At 37.0% G+C, this 20,970-nt stretch overlaps 1 protein-coding gene across 2 annotated transcripts in view; it reads left to right on the forward strand.

Moving 5' to 3' along the window:
* Positions 1-2,910, forward strand: part of ptpn20 (protein tyrosine phosphatase non-receptor type 20) — a 33,123-nt gene extending 30,213 nt beyond the window's left edge. For both annotated transcript variants that reach the window (XM_066678534.1, XM_066678535.1), the window contains one exon: positions 48-2,910. In XM_066678534.1, coding sequence (XP_066534631.1) covers positions 48-143 — 96 coding nt within the window. In that variant the 3' untranslated portion in view covers positions 144-2,910. The remainder of the gene's footprint in view (positions 1-47) is intronic.
* Positions 2,911-20,970: the final 18,060 nt, after the last annotated feature.

Raw genomic sequence — 20,970 nt, forward strand, 5'->3', positions numbered from 1 at the left:
GTGTCATTAATTAATTGTGTGGAACTGCTGTTTCTGTCTGATTCCAGGAACAGTACCTCTTCTGTTATAAAGTGTGGCTGGAAGTACTGCAGAGCATCTTGCTTCTTCATGGTAACCAGTTGCAATCAGAAACCCCCTCGTGAATGAGCCCTGGCTTCTTTCCCCCTTAAGTTATTCCACAGGTTCCTCAGTGCGGTGGCGGTACTCGACTGCTTGAGTGGTGCTGAAATACTGCCACGTGAGTTATCTGATGTTAATCGTGCAGACTGTGTCTGGGTTTCAGTGCTGTGCCGATCACTTTGTTGCACTTCTGTAGTATTACATATGACACAGGAAATACACTAGACATTTTCATCAACTGTGTTATGTCTTTCTATGATCGGATTTATACGTTAATGTTCCATTTATGACTTAGAGCACTGATTTCATAGCCTTTAGGGGCTCTTACTCATTTTGCCTTGAATATGTAGTCCCTCATAAAAGTGAAATAATATAAGCATAAGTCATTTATTTCAAACTTGTTTTTTAATGCTTGTAATAATTCAAGCATTTCGCACAGTTTTAAGCATTAGGAAATCCAGTACATTATGCCAGTGTATCTGTGGAAATTTGTGTTTGAATATGTAAGCAAAACCTAAAATGTTTATATATGGTTGTAGTTGTTGCTGTTGTTACTGTTAATATTTAAGTAAACAAGGCACTGCACATTAACAAGGAATAATTGCACAAGAACCACAGAAGCACAGAATCATATATGAATAATAAAATAAAACAAACAATTACAATTATTTATGAGAGCCTTTTAAGATATGGCAAGTCTGGCTAACACAAGATGAAGTTTTTCATTTCAAATGCTGTTTTATCATTCTTAAGAACCGGCTTTAAGACAGATCTTCTGAGCTGAAAACCTTGACTAAAGTGCCTTTTAATTTGTCCTGGTGGGCAGCTTTTGCCATCTTCTCCCTAACTGAAGCAAACTACTTTGGCTGCAAGCTGCCGAAAAACACAGCAGAAACAGTAAAACCAGAGAAACATGGGTGTGTATATATGAGAATACCAACCAAAGCCTTCTTTAGCCAGTATTTAGCAAACATTATTCCAGTCCTGAGCCCTAAAGGCTTTTGAAGAAATAATTTAGATCAGTACATAGACTGCCAGTAGTCCAGAACAGATTTACTACTCATCATGATACGGGGTCTGATGAATTAGATAGCAAAACTGTTATTTTTATCTTTTATTCATCATTTTATGTTTTGATTAATATTTTTGGCACAATTTTATTATGCACACTGGTTACCTGTCCAGCTCAAATCTTTGTTTTAAAAAGATGTGACTCTACAATTGAAAAGAAGGCATTTACATGCTGCTGCAGTAAATTAACACATCTAAGCTGATATTTAATCTGTAATTGTGTGGCTATGATTTGTTTTTTTTTTTATTATTAATCTTAATGTGTAGAAATGTGTTGCTATTATACAAACAAACTGTGTGTTTCCAAATGTCTCTGTGAATATAATATAAAATGTGAATATAAAAAATCTATGTGAATTATATTTAGAGCTGTTTCAGAAACATTAAAAGAAAAGACACCAACACTATAGTCATTTCGTTAAATAAAAAGTGACCAGATCCTCATATATTCATGTATTTCTTTGAGGTCAAGGATTTAATTTATTCGTCTTAAACTTGAACATCTGCTGAATAAAGGATTCCTCCTTGAAACAGATTAAAGCAAGCTGCTTAGTCTAAGAAGGATGCTCAGCAGTGTGGCATACATGTGTTGTCACTGCACCGATTTGTCCACAGTTACGGTTCTAGCTTCAGCCACAGTGTCACTAGTGAGTTTTTGGGGCAAAATGTAAACAGTCTTTGGCCGCAAAAGCCACAGCATATGGAGCAGTATGTTTCCACTCAGCTTTTATTGCAAAATAAATACAACCTCTCCCTAGGACCTTTGTGACAGCATGGAAAGGCCTAGAAAGCAATGCTTGAAAAATGAGGAAGTCTTTAAAGCAAAAGCTCTGGCGAAACCAAAAATAGGCAATTTTCACTAATGTTCTCACCTTGGTTTTGTTATTCTTTCAGTAGTAATGGTGGTGGTGGGGGGTTGCTTGTTTTTTAAATTTGGAGATGAAGGATTTTTAAAAAGGTCAAAATAAAATGCTTTATTCTAGAAGGTGGAATTGTATTTCAGGAGATAGACCTTCACTTTGTGTTAACATAGTTTTGTCTCAAGCTCACATGTATTGAGACACATTCTGCTGGAACCCCATGGACTCATCTGGAATTCATTAATGCTTCTGTTTCCAGTAAAATAAAGTCCACATGTTTTCAATTAGGTGGTACAAATAACAGCAGTGTGGAATTAGCACAATGCATATTGTTTGTAATTGAAATACAGTGGGCTTTTTTGTTACATTTTTTCATTACTTCATTTTATGGGCTTAGTGTGGATACTGCTTGTAATAATAGCCTATCATTTCTTGACAAATGTAAGAACAACCACAGAGCAATCATACAAAACACATGTTAAATGAAGAAGAATGTCAGCAAGTTCAAGACAAACCAGTTGATAAACATCACACTAAGGCCAAAGGTGCAGACGTTTAGGCTCAGTGCAAAATATGATTTCCTCACAGTTGGCCCAAATGTAAGGTTCCATTCATAAACTCTGTTTCCAGGAAAGTTGGGAAGTTTTGCAAAATGTGTTAAAACATGAATTTGATTTGTTAATTCCCGTGAACATTTATTTAACTGACAGAAATACAAAACTGTTTAGCTGACCAACTTGATTTTACTTTGTAAATGTAAACAATTTTGATTTGTACACTCACAAATGTTGGAACAGGTGAAATAATGTGAAGTAAAAAGTTTTTTTTAAATATTAAAGTCATACCATTTGTTTAACTATAAGCAGGAAAGTACAAAAGGTGTACAAAGCATCCATTAAAATCTTTGCAAGCAAAATGGCTGTGACTCAACTCTTTGTGCCAAACTTTGAAAAAGAGGGTCTTACAGTTAAAAAAAATTCTCAAGAAAAGACTGCAAAGAATTTAATTCTTTAACTATTGACTATACATAATATTAAGAAATAGTTCAGGAAGACTCTGTCCATTTAGGACTAGGCAGGACACCATTGTGTTAACGTGCATGACCTTCAAGCCCTTAGATGGCATTGCATGAAAAACTGTCATGCTATTGTGATAAATATAGCGACATGGGCTTATTAATATTTCAGAAGAAATACTGTCATTTAACACGGCCTAACACAGTCCACTATCAAAGGCAATGCAACCTGTAATTATTATGCAACAAGAAAGCCATATATCAATTATGTTCATTAAAGTCACAGAGTTCCCAGAGCTCAAGCTCATCTCAGGTGTGTGCCCTGGTCAGATGAGTCAACATTTCAGCTTGTTTTTGCAAATGGACATTGAGGACATTGACAAATGGGACTGTACAGACTATTAACAGAAAAAGGCCAAACACTAACATCTGTCATGACCTAGGGGTGTATCAGTGCCCACAGCATATGTATAAAAGTGCCATTAATGTGGATGTGTTTACTGCAAATTTATAGACATTCTCTGTAAATTAAACATTGAAATTAATCATTAAAACAGTTTTAACTTAGGAAGTCCATGGTTATTTCAGCAAAACAATGCTAGGCCTCATTCTGCACAAATTACAATGGTATTTGTAATGCACAACAGATAGTCCTAGTTCCTAAACATTTTAAAAGTGTAATTAAAAAGAAAGATTTAAAAAAAAAGATCTTCACATTTTTTAAATGTGATGTGTGTTGCAGGTATCAAATTCTGAAAACACAAATCATGTAATTCAGCAAGAATACTGGAAATATTTTCTTTGTAGCTTTTCTGTTAAATAAAGGTTTAAAAGGATTAGGAAATCACAGATTATTGTTTTTATTGCAATTTCGGAAAAATCCCAACATTTCTGAAAATGATGTTCATAAGTTTTCAGCCTGTAACCCAAACTATTTAACACAGTTGCACCCAGTAACCACTTGGTTGTGAGGTGCGACATTTAAGAAAATCAATGAAATAATGAGCTTTTCAAAACAAAATGCAAAATACAAGCTCAGGCAAAAAATATTATCAGTTATAATAAACATTCTGAGCAGTATGGGTGATATTTTATTCTGGCTGCAGGAATAGTTTATTATAACAAATTATAACAAGGCCATTTCATAAACTATGCTATGTTCTGATTTTAGGACTTATTTTAGAATATTAAAATAATTCAATATTGCAAGTTCTCAACACATCTTTTGAGAATGTGACAAACATTTATGCATTTTAAATGGTGATGAATTGCTACAACTTTGGTAATTTCAGTATAATGAGTACTCAGCTGCATGTGTAATATCTCCACCCATTTTTCTTACACAGCCCTGCATGTGCATTAGGAATGCAAGCACATTTTTCAATCCAAACTGCCTAAAAACTGCAGTCATGCACCAGGTTAATAACTAACAGATGCAGAGTTTGTTTAATTCAGGTTTGTACCTGAATCTAGCACTAAAGAAGACATTGGGTCACCCTGCTGTCACCTGCAGAGAACCTGATCTGCTGTCATTAGTGAGAGTACAATACGAGAGGACACTGCACACTCTCCTGTCTGTGTGAAGTATGGAGGAGTGGGGGTGCTGATGCGGAAAAGTCATTTGGAACTATGCACATTGAAACAGCCAGTGATTTACAAGGCCGTGGAAAGTGCAGAAATGATCTCACAGCCTCCTTGTAAATCCACTGACTGCTGGGTTCACAGCACAGGGCAGAAAGGACTTTTTTTTTTTGTAAATGTAGAAGTCAAATAAACATAATGGACTTCAGCATACATTGTTCCTACTACATTCTGTCCCTAGCACAACAAGAACACAGGGACAATATGTAGGTAAATGTTATTAGTGTTATTCTAGCTACTCAGTAAACCAAATGGGCCATTGTTTTGTTATTTTATTAACAAAATGGCCGAGCAATGTTTGAATTTTAGCTTATAGTTAAAAACAAAATAGAATAATGTTCCTTAGTCATGCATGAAACAAAATAAACATTTTGATGTAAAAATTTTACTTCATTGTAATGGCCTACTATTTGAATTTTGAGAGAAATTTAAGACCTCCATGCAGACAGAGGAGGTGTCAGATACAAACAGCTGGAGCTTCGCTTATGCTGTTTTCAACTCTAGACCTGGAGGACATAAGTAGAGAGCCTGATGGAAGAAGCAGAAAATGTGTTAGCAGGTTTCTCTGTGGGGGTGGGTTCACAGTTCTGGGGCAGGTGCTGACTGAGGGGCCAGAGGGTAAATGATGGTGTTCCACCTGCACTGTGTGTGTGTGTGTGTGATGGGACCTGCTTTTTACGAATTGCTCATAGGGAATATGTCAGCACATGCCACATGTCATCAAGACAAAGTTTCATAATTAATAATATAATTATTATAATTGTATAATTATAATTAAGATACATCAAAAATATATATTTTTTAACCAGTAAATTTTGGATAGATTCCTCATGAAATTTTATTTCAGCCCAGTGTAATTGGTAAGTAGGTGTTTAAAAGTTATGCAAGAAAGTTAAAGTAGAAGAATATATATTTTTTTATTATATAATTACATATTATAATCATGATCCTTACAGTTGTGCAACAATGCTGCTATGTATCACCCAGATAATTAATGATAGTAGTGAAATATTGTATTTAGAGAAGGTTTGACAAGATAACAATTTGCAGTTAGCAACTCTAGCAAAACTTTTTGGAAGTAAAATCAAGGCGATCTAAAAGATGAGCTCCAGTCTTTTGAAGGGTTCAGGGCACTATTCACTATTCAAAAGGCTTCTGTACTCAGCAACAAGCCTGTGAGTGAGGGCTCTCAACGTTTACCTCTGAAAGGTGCTGTAGTGAATGGGATATAGTGGAAGATCTGTCCATCTAAGCCAATGTGGTGCAGCTGGCCGCAGTGCTTGTGTGTTTGTTTTTGACGTTGGCCATTGTAGAAGTTCACCCCCTCTGCGTCTCTCTGGTGACCGAGTGGTGACACACAGAAGAGCCATTCATCCTAAGTCTGAAAAGAGCTTCAATTGGACTTTGCCAAATCACATCGATGAGAAAGACACTAAAGGAAAGTCAAGAAAAGCCAATTATGACGAGCCAGCCTTGTAGACTTGGTTGTAATTATCTGGTATTTGTAAGAGACCTGGAGGTGGCTTTTCTTCTCTATCTTGTGCTACATTGCTGTGATTGAATTTCAGCCAAAAGTACCTCATTTAAGTACTTTTGGCTGAAATTGTAGAACACTCTCATTTTGTGTGTGCATGTATGTGTGTGTGTGTGTGTGTGTGTGTGTATATATATATATATATATATATATATATACACACATTAAATATATATACATTAAATCCTCTCTCACAATTGTGAAGTTGTCGATAAACTGAGCTGGCCAGATTACTTTCAGCAGTGGCTCATGGCGTTGTCATGTAGAGGGGGCTGTTTCTGACCCGAGCTCGAACTTGAAAACTAGTGATGTGCTGATCAATACTGAAATATTGATACTTCCGATACCTGATCTTTATGCTCTAAAATCAATTCTCAAATCAAAATATAGATACTTTGATACTTCAGTAATTTGAGGTAATGTGAATCATTAACAGGAACACATTGGAAAGTAACTAAACTACTGAGATCTTGTCTAAATGAAACACGGTTGGTGGAAACTACTTTTTCTTCCGCCTGGGTAAGTGCGTAATGTGTAAGTGCAGTGGCAGTTGGTCACTCAGTCTGAAGACAGACACAATGGTAGAGCGTAAACAGAGTTTTATGTGGAGCTATATCAGCTCTGTCTCTTTTCAGTCTCTGGCAGAGTCCTTCGTGCTGCAGGCAGGCACTATCCAGGTACATAGGGAAAAAATGTGGAGCTTTAAATGGCGCTAAGCACTGTTGCTGTTAGAGTTGTTCAAAATAATAAATATGGTTATAAAAATAGTAATGAAATAAACACATTAATTGTCTGTAATGGCTTATCCAGTTCAGGTTGCAGTGGGTCCAGAACCTACCCAAAATCATTAAGCGCAAGGCAGGGACACACCCTGGACGGGCGACACACACACTTACTCCTACAGATTTTTGAGTCGCCAATCCACCTACCAACGTGTGTTTTTGGACCGTGTGAGGAAACCAGAGTACCTGGGGGAAACCCGTGTGGACACGGGGAGAACACATCAAACTCTTCATAGTCAGTCACCCGGAGCAGGTCCCTGGAGCTGTGTGACTGAGACACTACCCGCTGCACCACCGTGCCGCCCAAAATAAATACATGCTTCAACAAATGGCTGCAACTCCTAGTTCAGCAAGGAGTAATAATGTGTATCACTCAGATAATCTCACAAAGGCAAAAAAGCCTAGATTTATTCAAGTCAGGTTTTCTAAAGAATTGATCATTTAAAGTGAATTACATATACTATGTGTCATTAAATTATAGCTTGGCTATATTGTAAATGAGGCTGCTACCTCAATGCACTTCAGAGTTTGAAATAAAAACGTTACTCTGATGTACACTAATTTTTTTAGATTTACCAGACACCCCTAATAGTAAGGAGATGGCGGCCCACAGTTGGTCCACTAAGGGCAAAGGTGGAGGTTCACTGGCATGTTGCACATGATTTTCTGGGCAGACTACTGGTGATTAAACAGAATTTCTGAAAAAATGCTACATTTTAGCACTTTTCCATTCACAATCCAATTTACTCATTTTTCCTTCATTCGGTTCTTTTGTTATTCTTTATAAATTAGATTAGTAAATAGTTTTAATCCAGCACATTTTCAGCATAATCCTTTTATATCAGGCATACTCATATTATATCTCTCATAGTTGTTAGTAATACTTGTATTAGGTTGTTTTCCAGTTTTCCAGTCTCTGTGCATTTCAAGTTTGAGGAGATGAAAAATTTGTTGAATCCTGTACACAAGACAGTAATCTGAGTGGTCAGATGGTGGACCAGCAGTGGTCTGCAGTCGGTGTTGTGCCAACCGTTTTACCCCAGTGGACCGATATATGCTTGCTGTCTGGGACATTAGGTGTATTTGCACAAAGTATCGGTTTTGGATCAGTATCACCAATACCAGCCTGAATTTTATTCAGTATCTGATCGGAAAGGAAATCGGTGATATCGAACATCACTATTCAAAACACGGTCGCATGCTCAAGATTTCCCGCACCAGCAAACTCTCGCCTACCAAATTTACAACACCTGCCTGATTTGGATGGCCCAAGTTTTTTTCTTTAAGTGCAAATTGGGTAGTGATTCGTGGTTGCGTGACCATGACTGCCTCGAACGATGCTAAGAGGAGTGTGTGGTTACCCAATGTGCATGAGCTACCTGCATTGTTTATAGCGGCAGAAGCTATTTTCCAAAACATAGAGCAGCCTTATCTTCAAGAGTGAGTAACTTTAAACTCACATGAACATGAGTTAGCCTTTTCTCACTGTCCTTTACCATTTTAAACAATGGGAGTACCTGCAAAGGGCTATCAACAAAGCGTACACACGCATATATTTCTGTGCATGTGCAGTTCAAAACCGCATTGTGAGGGCAACTGGTTTCCGGGATGGACACACAGGTTCCACCTGTCTTTGCACATGCTTTTACGCTGCAGCACCCTAAAATATCCATGAGAAGGTGCGCAAATGGGTACGAATATATGTACTTACACCCCTTCTAATCAGCCATAACATTTAATTAACTTACTATTATCTCGTTGTTCAATTTATCAGTTCCACATATCATTTAATTGCACTTTATTGTTCTACATCCATCTGTTGTGTTTTGTGGATAATTAATGGATTATTCTCAGTGCAGCAGTGACACTGAGCTTTTGTAAAAGTCCAGCAGCACTGCTATGTCTGATCCACTAATACTAGTGAAACACTAAACATATCAACGTAACTACAGTCCTGAGAATAATACACAAACCAAATAATATCTGCTCTGTTGTGGTGTCAGGGGAGTCCTGTCAATTGAATAATAGGGTAGATTAGTTTGTAATTGTAGAACTGCGAAGTGGAGCTAATAACATATGCATATTAATGTGTGGCTTTTTATTTTTATTCATGTAATTATATAATTTTTATTATTGTAATGGATATACATTTCATACATTTTAGTACAGTGGGCAATTATCATCTAAATATTCTGTGTTTAGACATTCAGTAAAACAATATGTCCAAAGTTTTGTAGAAACCACTTAGTGAATTCAGTCGATGCAATTATTGTGACCAGAGATGTTCCACTGAGTGCAGACAACTTGGAGCTCCATTTAATACCCTTGGAATTAGCTGTAGTGATGTCTGAGAACCAGAACGAATCATCCAACATTAGTACCTAACTTCACCTGTTCTCATGGCTGAATGCCTTCAGATCATCACAGCACATCTAAGGGCTTTACAGGGGAGTAGGATCTGTTACTGGACATGGGGGACAAACTCACTATTACTACTTGATTGATTTCAGAAGAAATTTTAGATGAGCCTATGTTCTAAGTTTTAGCCTTATAGTGTATCAACTGAGACTGGTATGGTTCCCATAAAATCGTCCACTTCTATTACACAGCATTGCATGTCTCTTTTTGAATTTTCTCTAGTTCCCATCCATTATCCATAGGCTTCTGGCGAACAGATCAATAAATAAACTGCAGTACGTAATGCTGCATTCTTGCTCACAGGCTTTGCTCAATGAAAGATGTAGCGCATATGAGCCTCTGGAACCCCACTGGGTAATTCAATCCCCATATATATTACGATATGCCAAGAGTCCAATAAGGGTGAGCAGACATCACCAGTTGGAAGACATGGGAGGTAAACTGAAGCGTGCATCTGGGAGCCAAGTCTTATCTGCATCCTATTAAATAGTTCAGTGCTCCTCCAAGGGCATGTAAAGTCAGTGGAATAACCAAAAAATGATTTTGAAAAGCACTAACTGAAGGACCACTCTGGAGATCAGTGTCTTTTGTTTCATTCATTGAGAGTCTGCTCTGAAAACAAAACCGTGTGACTGCAGCCTGAATGCAGGAGCATTTGGAGCTGGAGTTATTTTTCAGGATTAAGTGTGCCAAGAAAGATCAGGACAAACTTGTGAAATGTGAATGGAGCTGCAGCTGTGGGAATAGGCCTTGGTTTTGAGGGAATGATACAGGCTACCACAAGCAGCTTTGCAATCTGACCCCTCACTGACCAAAAGACTTCATCCCTTAGATGTAGTCTAGATCATCAGGATTTATGCATTGCAAAAAAAAAGTTTGTGGTAAATTTAATTTTGTAATTTCTGTAATTTTCTTGACTCGGTTTTTAGTATTTTAGCTTAGGTCAACAATATAACCCCCTCCCCTCAAAACTCAGTGAATGCGGTTGGTTCTTTCACCAAGACCTTGGTTGGTTCTTTCACCCACAGACTATGACTTCTCTGGCTGACTAACTGCCTGGTCATAAGGAAATCTGAATTGAGTTTGAATCCTGGCTACCTCTCTGCTCTCTGTGGTCAGGGGTTTGAGGGGAAGATGTCTTTGGAAACACACACACATTCACGTGTAAATGTCTGTAAATTTTACAGTGGAAAAACTGCAAAACCATGACAGTAAATGACTGTAAAGTCTAAAAAGGTTGAAAACCGTTTCTGTAACAGTTAAATACTGTAAATACTTTAATCAGCCCAAACACTCATTTTTACATCTCTTTACTGTAAAAAATACATGATTTCACTGTTAAATGCACAAACCACTACAGGCGGTACCAGTGTCCAATGACTGAAAGGAGCTGAGACTTATTAGGGAGCTCCCAGCATGCCTTGCTGCTCCATATTTTCAGTGAATTTCAGAGCTTCTTAGTTTTTCCTCTGTCTTTGAGAATTTTTGATTTTGGGTTGCATTGGGGTGATTATTTTGTGTATTTGTGTGAGTGGGTTTGTGTTTCTGTGCATTTCGCAAGGCGAAATGTGTGTTGATCAGGAAAGTGCACCATCAGCCTGTGTTCTGAATGCTGGAGTGTGGCACCCAGATACTACACATTTCTTTGCTCCTTTTGGCAATACCTCCTTTTAAGGGCTGAATATAGGATATGGCTATGTCCAAGTATGGCAATATATACAGTATGGCTATATCTCAGTCTCCAATCTCTCATTTGTCACACTATTTACATTTTTATTTAATGGCAAAACATTGTTTTTGTTTTTTAATGTAAATACTATGGGGTTTTAATGGTGTATATCTAGTTTTTATCAGAAATGTTCTGTAGACAAACCGTTTTTGAATGTAAAATGTATGATTGCCAAAAATAATACTGTAATGTCATATACATTTTGACTGTATATTTTACGGAATAATTTTAGCAACCACATGCAGCTGTCATTTTTTTACTGTACATTTTACAGATGTTTCTTTTCAGTGTACACCAGGCAGTGGACAGCTTCAAAAGGATCAATGATTCTACTTAATCATCAATATTATTCACTGTTTTGCATAGTAAGCTCAATTTAAATCTCTATGTAACTTGAATGTTGCACACCTGCCATAGATGCAGTTCTAAAAATTTAAGAGAACATTTGACTAAAAGTTGTGAACATTTTTAAAAAGCCACGCAGGAGTTTCGGCTTAAAATTTCAAGTTGGCCAAATTACAAATCCAAGTACTGTATGTTCACAAATGTTCGACCCACTAACAATGCAGCCTCTTTAACACCACTACCATGGGGCTGGAGTAAATAAAAAAAACCTTCACTCCTCTAAATCCAGTCATTATAATCAAATAAAAGCAAATAGGAGCTTTTTCAGTCACAAAAACAAATCATAAACTCGAGTGGAGAAAGTGATTCATCCGTTCTCTGCCCTGTTGGGCAGACCTCAAGTCTCAGCCCATCTTCAGAACTCGGATTTTCCACGACATTAGAGCAATTATCATAAGTTCTTCCAGGGAGGGGGAGACATTGAGTGAGTGGCTGTCATTAACATGACTGTGGGTTGGCAACGGCCTCACCGAAGCATGTCGTGGTAAAACTGAACACCTTTATTCAAAGAAGCTTGACCAGTCCCGTGGCTCTGCAGAACCACACAGTGTTAACCATTGAGAAACCTCACATCCTCTCATATATGCTCCAGACCTGTGAACTTCTTCCACATCCCCATGTAGTAATCATTAAGCTGATGTAATCCCCATTGGACCTCAGATGAACACTGGTGTTGCGTGCCTCGGGATTATTAATCAGAATTATAACTCGTTGTTTTACGCAGCTATGTTTAAACAGTTTCACTTCTGAAATCAACAGACTCTCTGCAGCGCTTCCTCTCCTTGCTCTGCTGTATACTTTGAGGCCATTGATCATTTAGTGAGTAAAGATTAAGAGTTATGTTTCCAGAAGTGATATATCTGAAACTGCACATTGTTTTCCCTGCTATGCATTTCCCTCAGTGCATTGAGTCATGTGTATACTTTATTCCCACATTAATAAAATAGGCCTGTGGGGAATATTGCAGTTCCTAAATCAGGTAATACGTTTTTGTTGTTTTCTACTTAAATATAGAAGTATTCAATAAACATAGAATAAAAATATATGAAAAATTTTGCAGGCCCCATTTTTCTCCAGTATATAAAATTCAGCATATAAACAGTAAATGTGTAATAACATGTGGCAATTTGTATTCTCTGTATAGGATTGGTGCTTATTTTCACTAAAAAAATTAACAATATATGTCAGTTTATTTGGATGGGCAATGCTGAGCGTGTTGGGTGGACCGATAGGGTCACTCTGGATCCCAATGCCCAGCCGCATTGACAGGGACACTGCACTGAATACATACTGATATTGGTTGGATAAAAGGGGAAACCTGAGAGACATTCAGGTGGAAACTTCTAGCTCCGTCTGCCAAAATCTCGCAGTCATTCTTTCTTTTCGTCTCTAAGTAATTATTTATTTGTGGTGAATGTACTACCTCATTTGGCTGCCATCGCATTATGTTGCTAAGTGCTCTTGGTGTCTAAAATTATAACTATAATTTGAATATAATAATCCATTTCAATAGTAGTGCTCAAACAATCCACCAATCTGTGTAGTCTAGTTTATTAATGCAAAAGTGATGAAGACACATAAATCATTCCGCTTGAGTTATTTTCTTCACAATTAGCAATTAGCATTGTAAGTCAAACAGGCAGTGACTCTGGACAGCAGAATATTTTGCTTGTAGGGTACAAAAAACATTTTGGATGATGCCTCAAAACAACACACGTGAGACTTATCCAAAGACATTTAAAGAGTGACAGAGCTAGGGTTTGACTTTTAGGAAGAAAACTTGATGACATGGTGTTAATTAGCATTTAATTGCGCTGTGTTGAAAATAGGCTCACTAATTAGGATACAGCCTTCTATTTGTTAACATTCTCGCCCAATCAAAGGAGTAATTAGCACCTGTTTTCAATTATATTACTGTGGTGTCAAGCTGGAGATGCAAATAGATAAATCATGTCTTGCATCAGAGAGAATGGGCCTAAATTAGAACACTATTATAGTGAGGTAGCAGACAATGCATCTATGGGTGAGGATCGTTTATCTTCATCAGAGAGGGCTATCCTTGAGAAACTCAGCAGGGGCTTGTAATTGAAAAATGTAGAGAAATGTGATTGTTGCGAGCGATAATAATTCATTACCCCGAGCACATGGAGCCCAGGGAGCCATTTGTTTTCATTAATGTAAATTCAAATTACATGTGTGATTAAAATGTGAATTTGACAGGCAGGAGGGGCCTTAATCCAGCAGACAGGGCTGATGAGACCCTTAATTCGGGTCACTCGTCTCCAGCATATGAGCTGTGTGAGAGAAGCTCGTCACCTTACCTCCTTCATTTTGTGCTTGATTTACTTCTGAGATCTTCAGATTGATGGCCACAGCTCAGTGAACGCATCACTCCGACTGGAAAAGGCACAGCAGTTGCAGCTTGGCTAATGACTAACAAACATGCTGCGAGAAAGCATTTGAATTCAAGAGCCAGCCTCTCCATTCAGAATCCCAGTGATATTTGAAGGAGCAGAAGTAGGTCACTGTCATAAAGATAACATCAAATGATGTTGAATTCTTCTTCCAGTTTTCCATCAAAAATGGGCACAAAATTCTCAATGTAAGACACACTATAAGTAAAAGCAGTTTAGTTTGTTGATTCCAAAATTAGTTTCAAATCATTTCATTCAATTTACTTTAGTTGTATTTATAGGGTGTTTTTTTTATAGATGTTGATTTTTCACAAAGCAGCTTTACAGAATTTAAAGTCTTTAAAGAAATTTAAAGAAATCCTGAGAGCAACAAAGATGGAAAAGGGGAACTTGTCCTCTTTTGGTTAACACTGCTCAGAACAAACAAATAGCAGTGTACAAAAAAGTGTCAGTTTATAAAAAGACAGTTGTACAAATAAATCATTTTAGAGATATAATGAGTGTACAATGAGTGTCTAAAAAATGACTCATCGTTGACATAAAACCATGACTTTGTGTCATATAAATACTTTGAAACGTAAGAGCCAAAGAAACAGTTTAAGAGCCAAATTTTATGTTATTTTCAACCTCAAAAACACTAAATTGATTTATTGTATTAATTTAGTTAACTATTAAGTAATTATTCCTAGCACAACCCATATCAGCTGGTGCTCTAATCCATGATTTACAGTGTCATATTTTAAGTAATGCCTTCACAGATCACCCTTAAGAAGATTTCATATGTTAACAAGTATTTTAACTGGGTATTAAGTCAAATCAGTACTATGAATCAAAAATGCAAAGGAAAACTGTAGCTTAGATAAAAAACGCTTCGAATCAGCTTCTGTCTGTTTTATTTTTGCACCTCGTAGTCTGATGAACGAGGACTAACACATCATGGCATGGTGGAAAGTGAGTAACTTTATCAGATGTGAGCTGCCGTAGGTCATTTGATCTGCTGGCTGACGTGACAAATTCACTCCTTCTGTCTTCATCACAGACCATGGGACACAAAGCATACTCTAATGGGACTTGCCTTGGCATGTGAGGGGAGATGCAGTTACACACTCATCACACAGACACAATGAAGAAGAAGTGGGTGTTGGCCATGAATGAAAAATACATTTGCTTTTAGGCATCCGACCCCCAGTTAGTCTAGGCTTCTAATATATCCACAGAGACAGCAATCATGCTTCTCTTTCTTCAGGCGTGAAAGTCTAAAAGTGTTTCTAATCCTACATCAATAGTAGAATATTGAAACTGAAGGTTGACAGCATTAAGACAGTGGTAGTAGTAGTTGGGATCTATCTAAATAAAGGCTTCATAACTTATGCTCAAGATGTAATTAACATGTTTATAAAGCAACACTTCAGTGCTTATGAATAGCTTGTTACTGACACAAGGTCTTTGATATTTTTTTTTCCACACTGTTATAAGGCAATAATGCATTATTGCCAAATAATGAATAATATACAACACAACATATCAGTTCTATGAAATATTACTATGTCCTCCAATTGAAGTGATGATTTTTATTAATATTTTCCCATAGATAAATAGCAGTAGTGGAAAAAGTACTAAACAACACTAATCATTTTTAAATAAATTGTACAGTAAGTTGGACATACATTTACTAATGCTTTTATTGTAAAATGTAAAATATCTCAATCTAGCCTTCTAACTTAATACTTTACAGTTAGGTTTTCTTTTTGCAAAGTTTCATTTTACTCATTCATTACTATGAAATGAAACTTTATAACTTTATAATAAACAGAACAATTTTCATCAATTTTGTTGAGGGGCCCCTCATGTAATTACTGTTATTCACTCTTTATGCATGTGTTACAAAGTATCTTTGGATGTAAGCTTCAAATAAAGAGATATCAGTCAGATATTCACTGACCAATAAGAGAACATAAGTCTGAAATATGTAAAACTCATATAAAGACTCATATAAAAGTATAGAAATTTAATTTTGAATGATCGAAGTGTATTTCGTGTAGAGCATAATCATTACGTGTTAGAAAGGCTCTTGACACTCACACATCTCATTTACAGACCCTTTAGGAAAACAAAAGGGTTTCTCCTTATGGCTTCGATGAATTCATTTTTAAAGAAAATTAAAATATGTTACAAATATATAGTTAATAAAATATTGTTTATTTCTATTTTTGTGGGTTTTTTTTTTTTTTTTGCTTTAAGCAATAACAATGTACTGAGGCTCCAATAAGTCTGCAGTAGGATGAGTAAAACACCATGTGAGAAAGATTCATTTATTTGGTTGCTCAAGGAATAACTTATTGCACCAGCCAGTGTACAGTTTGTTAGGAACATTTCCCCGCTGCTGATGTGCTGTGTTACAGTGCCTCTTATCACCTGCTTTAATATATAGGTTCCTGGTAACTTAATGAAAGACTCTTTGTTTGAGTCAAGATACTGCTGCCAATGACATCATCAGCTACAGAAAGATGGAAACAGAGAGACTGCCATCAGCACTGAAGTAAAGAAGGGGCTTAGTCTGGGTGTTGATTTAAGAAACCCACAGCAGAGAAACCCATTTACTCTGAAATTACCTCAAAATTACAATGTCTTTCTCTGAGTACAAAGCACAAAAGCATGGGGTCTTCCAGTAGGTGGCACTAGAGGCCTCATTGGTCTCCAATGGCTGTTTAAAGGTATAGTTTATAATATAATATAATATTATAAACATTTATGAAACTATAAAGTAGTTTTTTGTTTGTTTGTTTGTTTGTTTGTTTACAGATTGGCGAATGTAGCATTGAAAGCACTAACCTCGTGCGTACAGAAGAGTTTATCCCTGGAAGTTAATAGGAAATGTTTTAAAACCATTTTCTACAAGTTCTCTTCTTAGCTCTCTTCTTTGAAAGCTGTGAAGAACAAGCAGAACAGGTTCTAAGAGCAATGAGATCAGGTTAAATCAGTCTTGGTTTTCTGTTATTAAAACATATACTATCACTTAACAAGATATTTTTGGATCAATAGCAAGTAACTTCTGCTAAGCATTGAATGGCATGCTTTGTGAAAATTCTTAAACATGTATGAGTATTGTAAATGAGTGAGTGAGTGAGTGAGTGAAAACTGTTTCCATGAGTTACTTCACATATAAATGTAAAAATGTCATATGATTTTTAAAGCAATGCAAAACAAGCTTTCAGTGACTGTGATGTGTGCAGAGAATTTCATATTTCATTCATCATTTGAATTATTGATTCTTCTTCTTTAAATACGTAACCCTTATCAGGGTTGTGACAGGTCCAGAGCCTACCTGGAAACAAGACTGTATCAAAGTGAAAATGTACATATTTTACTAAAAAAACATTCCCAAGATTGGCCCGGATATATCAGAGATACTGAACCTATTTTAAGCAAGGCCACCTGCATATCTTAATGGAGCATATTTGGAGAATACAGAGTATGGTATACACATCTCATCGCACTTTATAGAAAACATATAAACATAATAACCATAAAGATGAATAGTTTGATTCCTGGTAAAAATGATGAATTGCTCCTTTAATTGTTCCTTAGACTAAATTATCCTTTAACAATAGCCCAAAGAATATCACTTTCACTGCTATTCAGGACTCTTGGTTTGTATATATATATGTGTGTGTGTGTGTGTGTGTGTGGGTGGGTGTGTGCGTGCGTGTGTGTGTGTGTGACCTTACAGCTGTGTGATGAGGATGTAAGACATGCTTGTCCTCATTCAGCAGCAGGTAACAGACATGTGCAAACACACTGCTGAAGTGTTTTAGTCTGCAGTAATATTACACCACTGTCAGACAGACACACACACACACAAAGACAGTGACACATGAGAGCCCCTGTATCCACACACACACACACACACACACACACAGACAGTCTTTTCTCACACAGGAGCAAAATCAGCTCGAATGACTGCACTTCCACATAATTTATCATAGGACAAATCAAAAGGAGGAGCTGTCTCCCCCAGTCTGCTGCTTCATTTTCTTCCAAATATTAGGCAATAATCAGAGGTATCAGCCTCTCTGATCTAACAAGGGCTGTGTGGAAACCAAGCCAAGGGAAAGAACATCAAACACTCAGCCAGGAGGTAGGAAGTCCATAATGTTTGTATATTTCACCAGCTATTTCACTGGGTAACGACTTAATTGATTTATAACATCTTGCTTAAATTTCACCCTTTTTTTGTCCAAGTCCAAAAACAGCAAAAAATTAGAGCATTAGGAACGAGGAAAGTGGGTGGGTGGGTGTGAGGGGTGATGAGGGAAGCCCAGGTGATGTGTTTTCACATATGGAATCCCCATGAATCCCTAATGGCCAGGCTGTTATATTTCCCCAGCTTCTAAAAGCAACAGTCACTTGATGTATGTCACTGCCTCAAACTGTAAAGCTCTGTTCATAGAGTGTAGGAGAGTGAAATTAAAGCAGTTTCCTACATCTGCTTTGTCAATGAACTGTAAAACATTTTCTTAAAAGAACTTTATAAAACGTTAGTCACTGGGCTAAAAGTGAGTTAAAGGGACCTTAAAGTAAACCATGTTGACAAAGTGAATGACACATTTTGTGTTCTGTCAACTTATTATTTCAAGGTCAATGATGTCAGAATTTTAAGGCAGTCCAGAGGTTCTGTTATTAATATATATGTCACTTTTTACAGTGGTATGTTTTGATTCATTTGTTTGCTTTTCCTGTTGCTACATTCATTGTGCTACACTTGCAGAACTAGCATAACATACATAAATATGGGATATTTATATTATTAATTAATTCATTAATTGATTCATTGTCTGTAACCGGTTATCCAGTTCAGGGTTGTGGTGGGTAGGAAGGCAGGAACACACTCAGGAGGTGGCGCCAGTCCTTCACAGGGTGACACATTCACACATACACTCGATGGACACTTTTGAGTCGCTAATCCAACTACCAGTGTGTGTTTTTGGCCCATGGGAGGAAAGCGGAGCATCTGGAGGAAACCCACATGGACACAGGGAGAACACACCAAACTCCTCAGAGCTCCTCACCCGGAGCGGGACTTGAACCCACAACCTCCAGGTCCCTGGAGCTGTGTGATTGCAACACTACCTGCTGCACCACTTTAAATTTATATTAAGTAAATATGAATAAAATATATGTAATATTAATATGAAATAAATTGTTTGGTTTTTTGGGATTTGGCAGCAAGAAAACTTGTATATATAGCATAATTTTATTATGGTATGGCTATTAATACATTAAAAATGTAATTAAATTATTAACAATTATAAATTCCAGCAAGCTTAATCTGAACCATCTAAAACAGTGGGGATGACATTAAATACTGCTGTAGGAAAACAGAAAACTCCATTCTCTGAGAGCAGAAACATTAACTCCCAAGTGAATGAATGCTCCCCTGCTTTTTTTTTTTTTACTGCTGTCTTGTAAGGTCAGTGGCTTTGGGGTTCCACTGTGGGTTCAAAGCCATGATTAATGTCATGCAACAATGAACTCTCGCTCGCCTTTGTTTTGAAGTGTGAAGATCACAAATTGTTCACCAGTGTTGAAATATTAAGTTTCTCATCTCCACCCATATAGCATCACACAAGCAGCTGTGGGAGTGAGGGCATAGGAGCCAGAGGCAAGACTAATTAACAGCCATCTGCGGCTCTGTCTGCAAAAGGAAGACAGTTTTTTCATGCCACACACCTTACTAGCTTGGGAAAGAGTGAGAGCACTAAGGTTATACACCCTTCATAATAAACCCTGTTTCAGGCCTCTTTATGGTCTCAGAGCATCAGAAGTGGGAATTCACATTTTAGCCATTCATATTTTTTTAGGACTATCAATTCCTGTTTTGTGTTTACTTTTATTAGGTTTTGATGACAGCATCTCCTTTGTGATTGATCACACCACTAGCATTTTACTTCAGACCAAAAGGATTAAAAAAAAGACTAGAACCAGGTCTAAAACCTTTAATTTCTCTGTTGATGGATGCTAGATATACTAAAAGGTTCCATTGCAGTTGTAACTCAGTGTTTTTTGAGATGTTACTTTTAGTACTTACATTCAAGTTGTTTCATGAGGGATGGGAAGTATTTTTATTTTCTTTCTTTTTCCCACTTCAGATGTGGGACAGAAACATCCCTGGGCCAATAGTACTGTATTTGACAAATTTATGGTGGAAATAAGGGTTTATGTACAGAAGAAGACTTTCAAGAATATTTGCTTTGATATTAGGATAATTCACCATTAATGTATGCAGTTTGAAATGCTTTTTTCGTGAACTGATGTTTAAAATATAAAACATGAAATACATAATACTGTCACAACCTATTAACCAGGGACATTCTACCACGCTCTATAATACAAAGAAGTGTAAAAGATCTAAAGGCTTAGAGGCCATTTTAATAAAGGCCTATTCGTGTCACAGAAATTTTCAGCTTTCCTAAACTAATCACTGCTAATCTGATTGGCAATTGGTCTTTAAAGTCTCCCAGAGCTGTGAAAGGCCCAGACGCTTGCTATATATTCCTTTGTTTCCTACTTAAATTAAACAGATCCAATGCTTCTTTTGGAAGAATGGGCTGACATTAATACCTCCAGCAGAAATATAACCTCTAAATCTATACTGCTCTCAAAGATGTACACATTTCCTTTGGAGCAACATTTGCACCACTGTCTGAATGATCATGATAAAGATTTCTGACATGTATTGTGTGCAAGGGAGCGTTTAAAGCGTGAGCTCGTACCTACAGTGAATTGCAGGCCAGCTCTCAGTGGGTGAGTGTGACTAATTAGCTATAGAATGCTATTTATACATGACAGGGCCTTCAGCAATATTAGCTCATGGGTGGCACAGCAGGAAGGAAGAACTGAGGTTTTGTATGCGGCACCCTCACACTCTCCCTATGTCTTATTCAGCCCTAAAGCACAGACTACCATTTTAGAGACCTAAAA

This window comes from Hoplias malabaricus, chromosome 8 (assembly GCF_029633855.1).
Source record: "Hoplias malabaricus isolate fHopMal1 chromosome 8, fHopMal1.hap1, whole genome shotgun sequence".
NCBI lineage: Eukaryota > Metazoa > Chordata > Actinopteri > Characiformes > Erythrinidae > Hoplias > Hoplias malabaricus.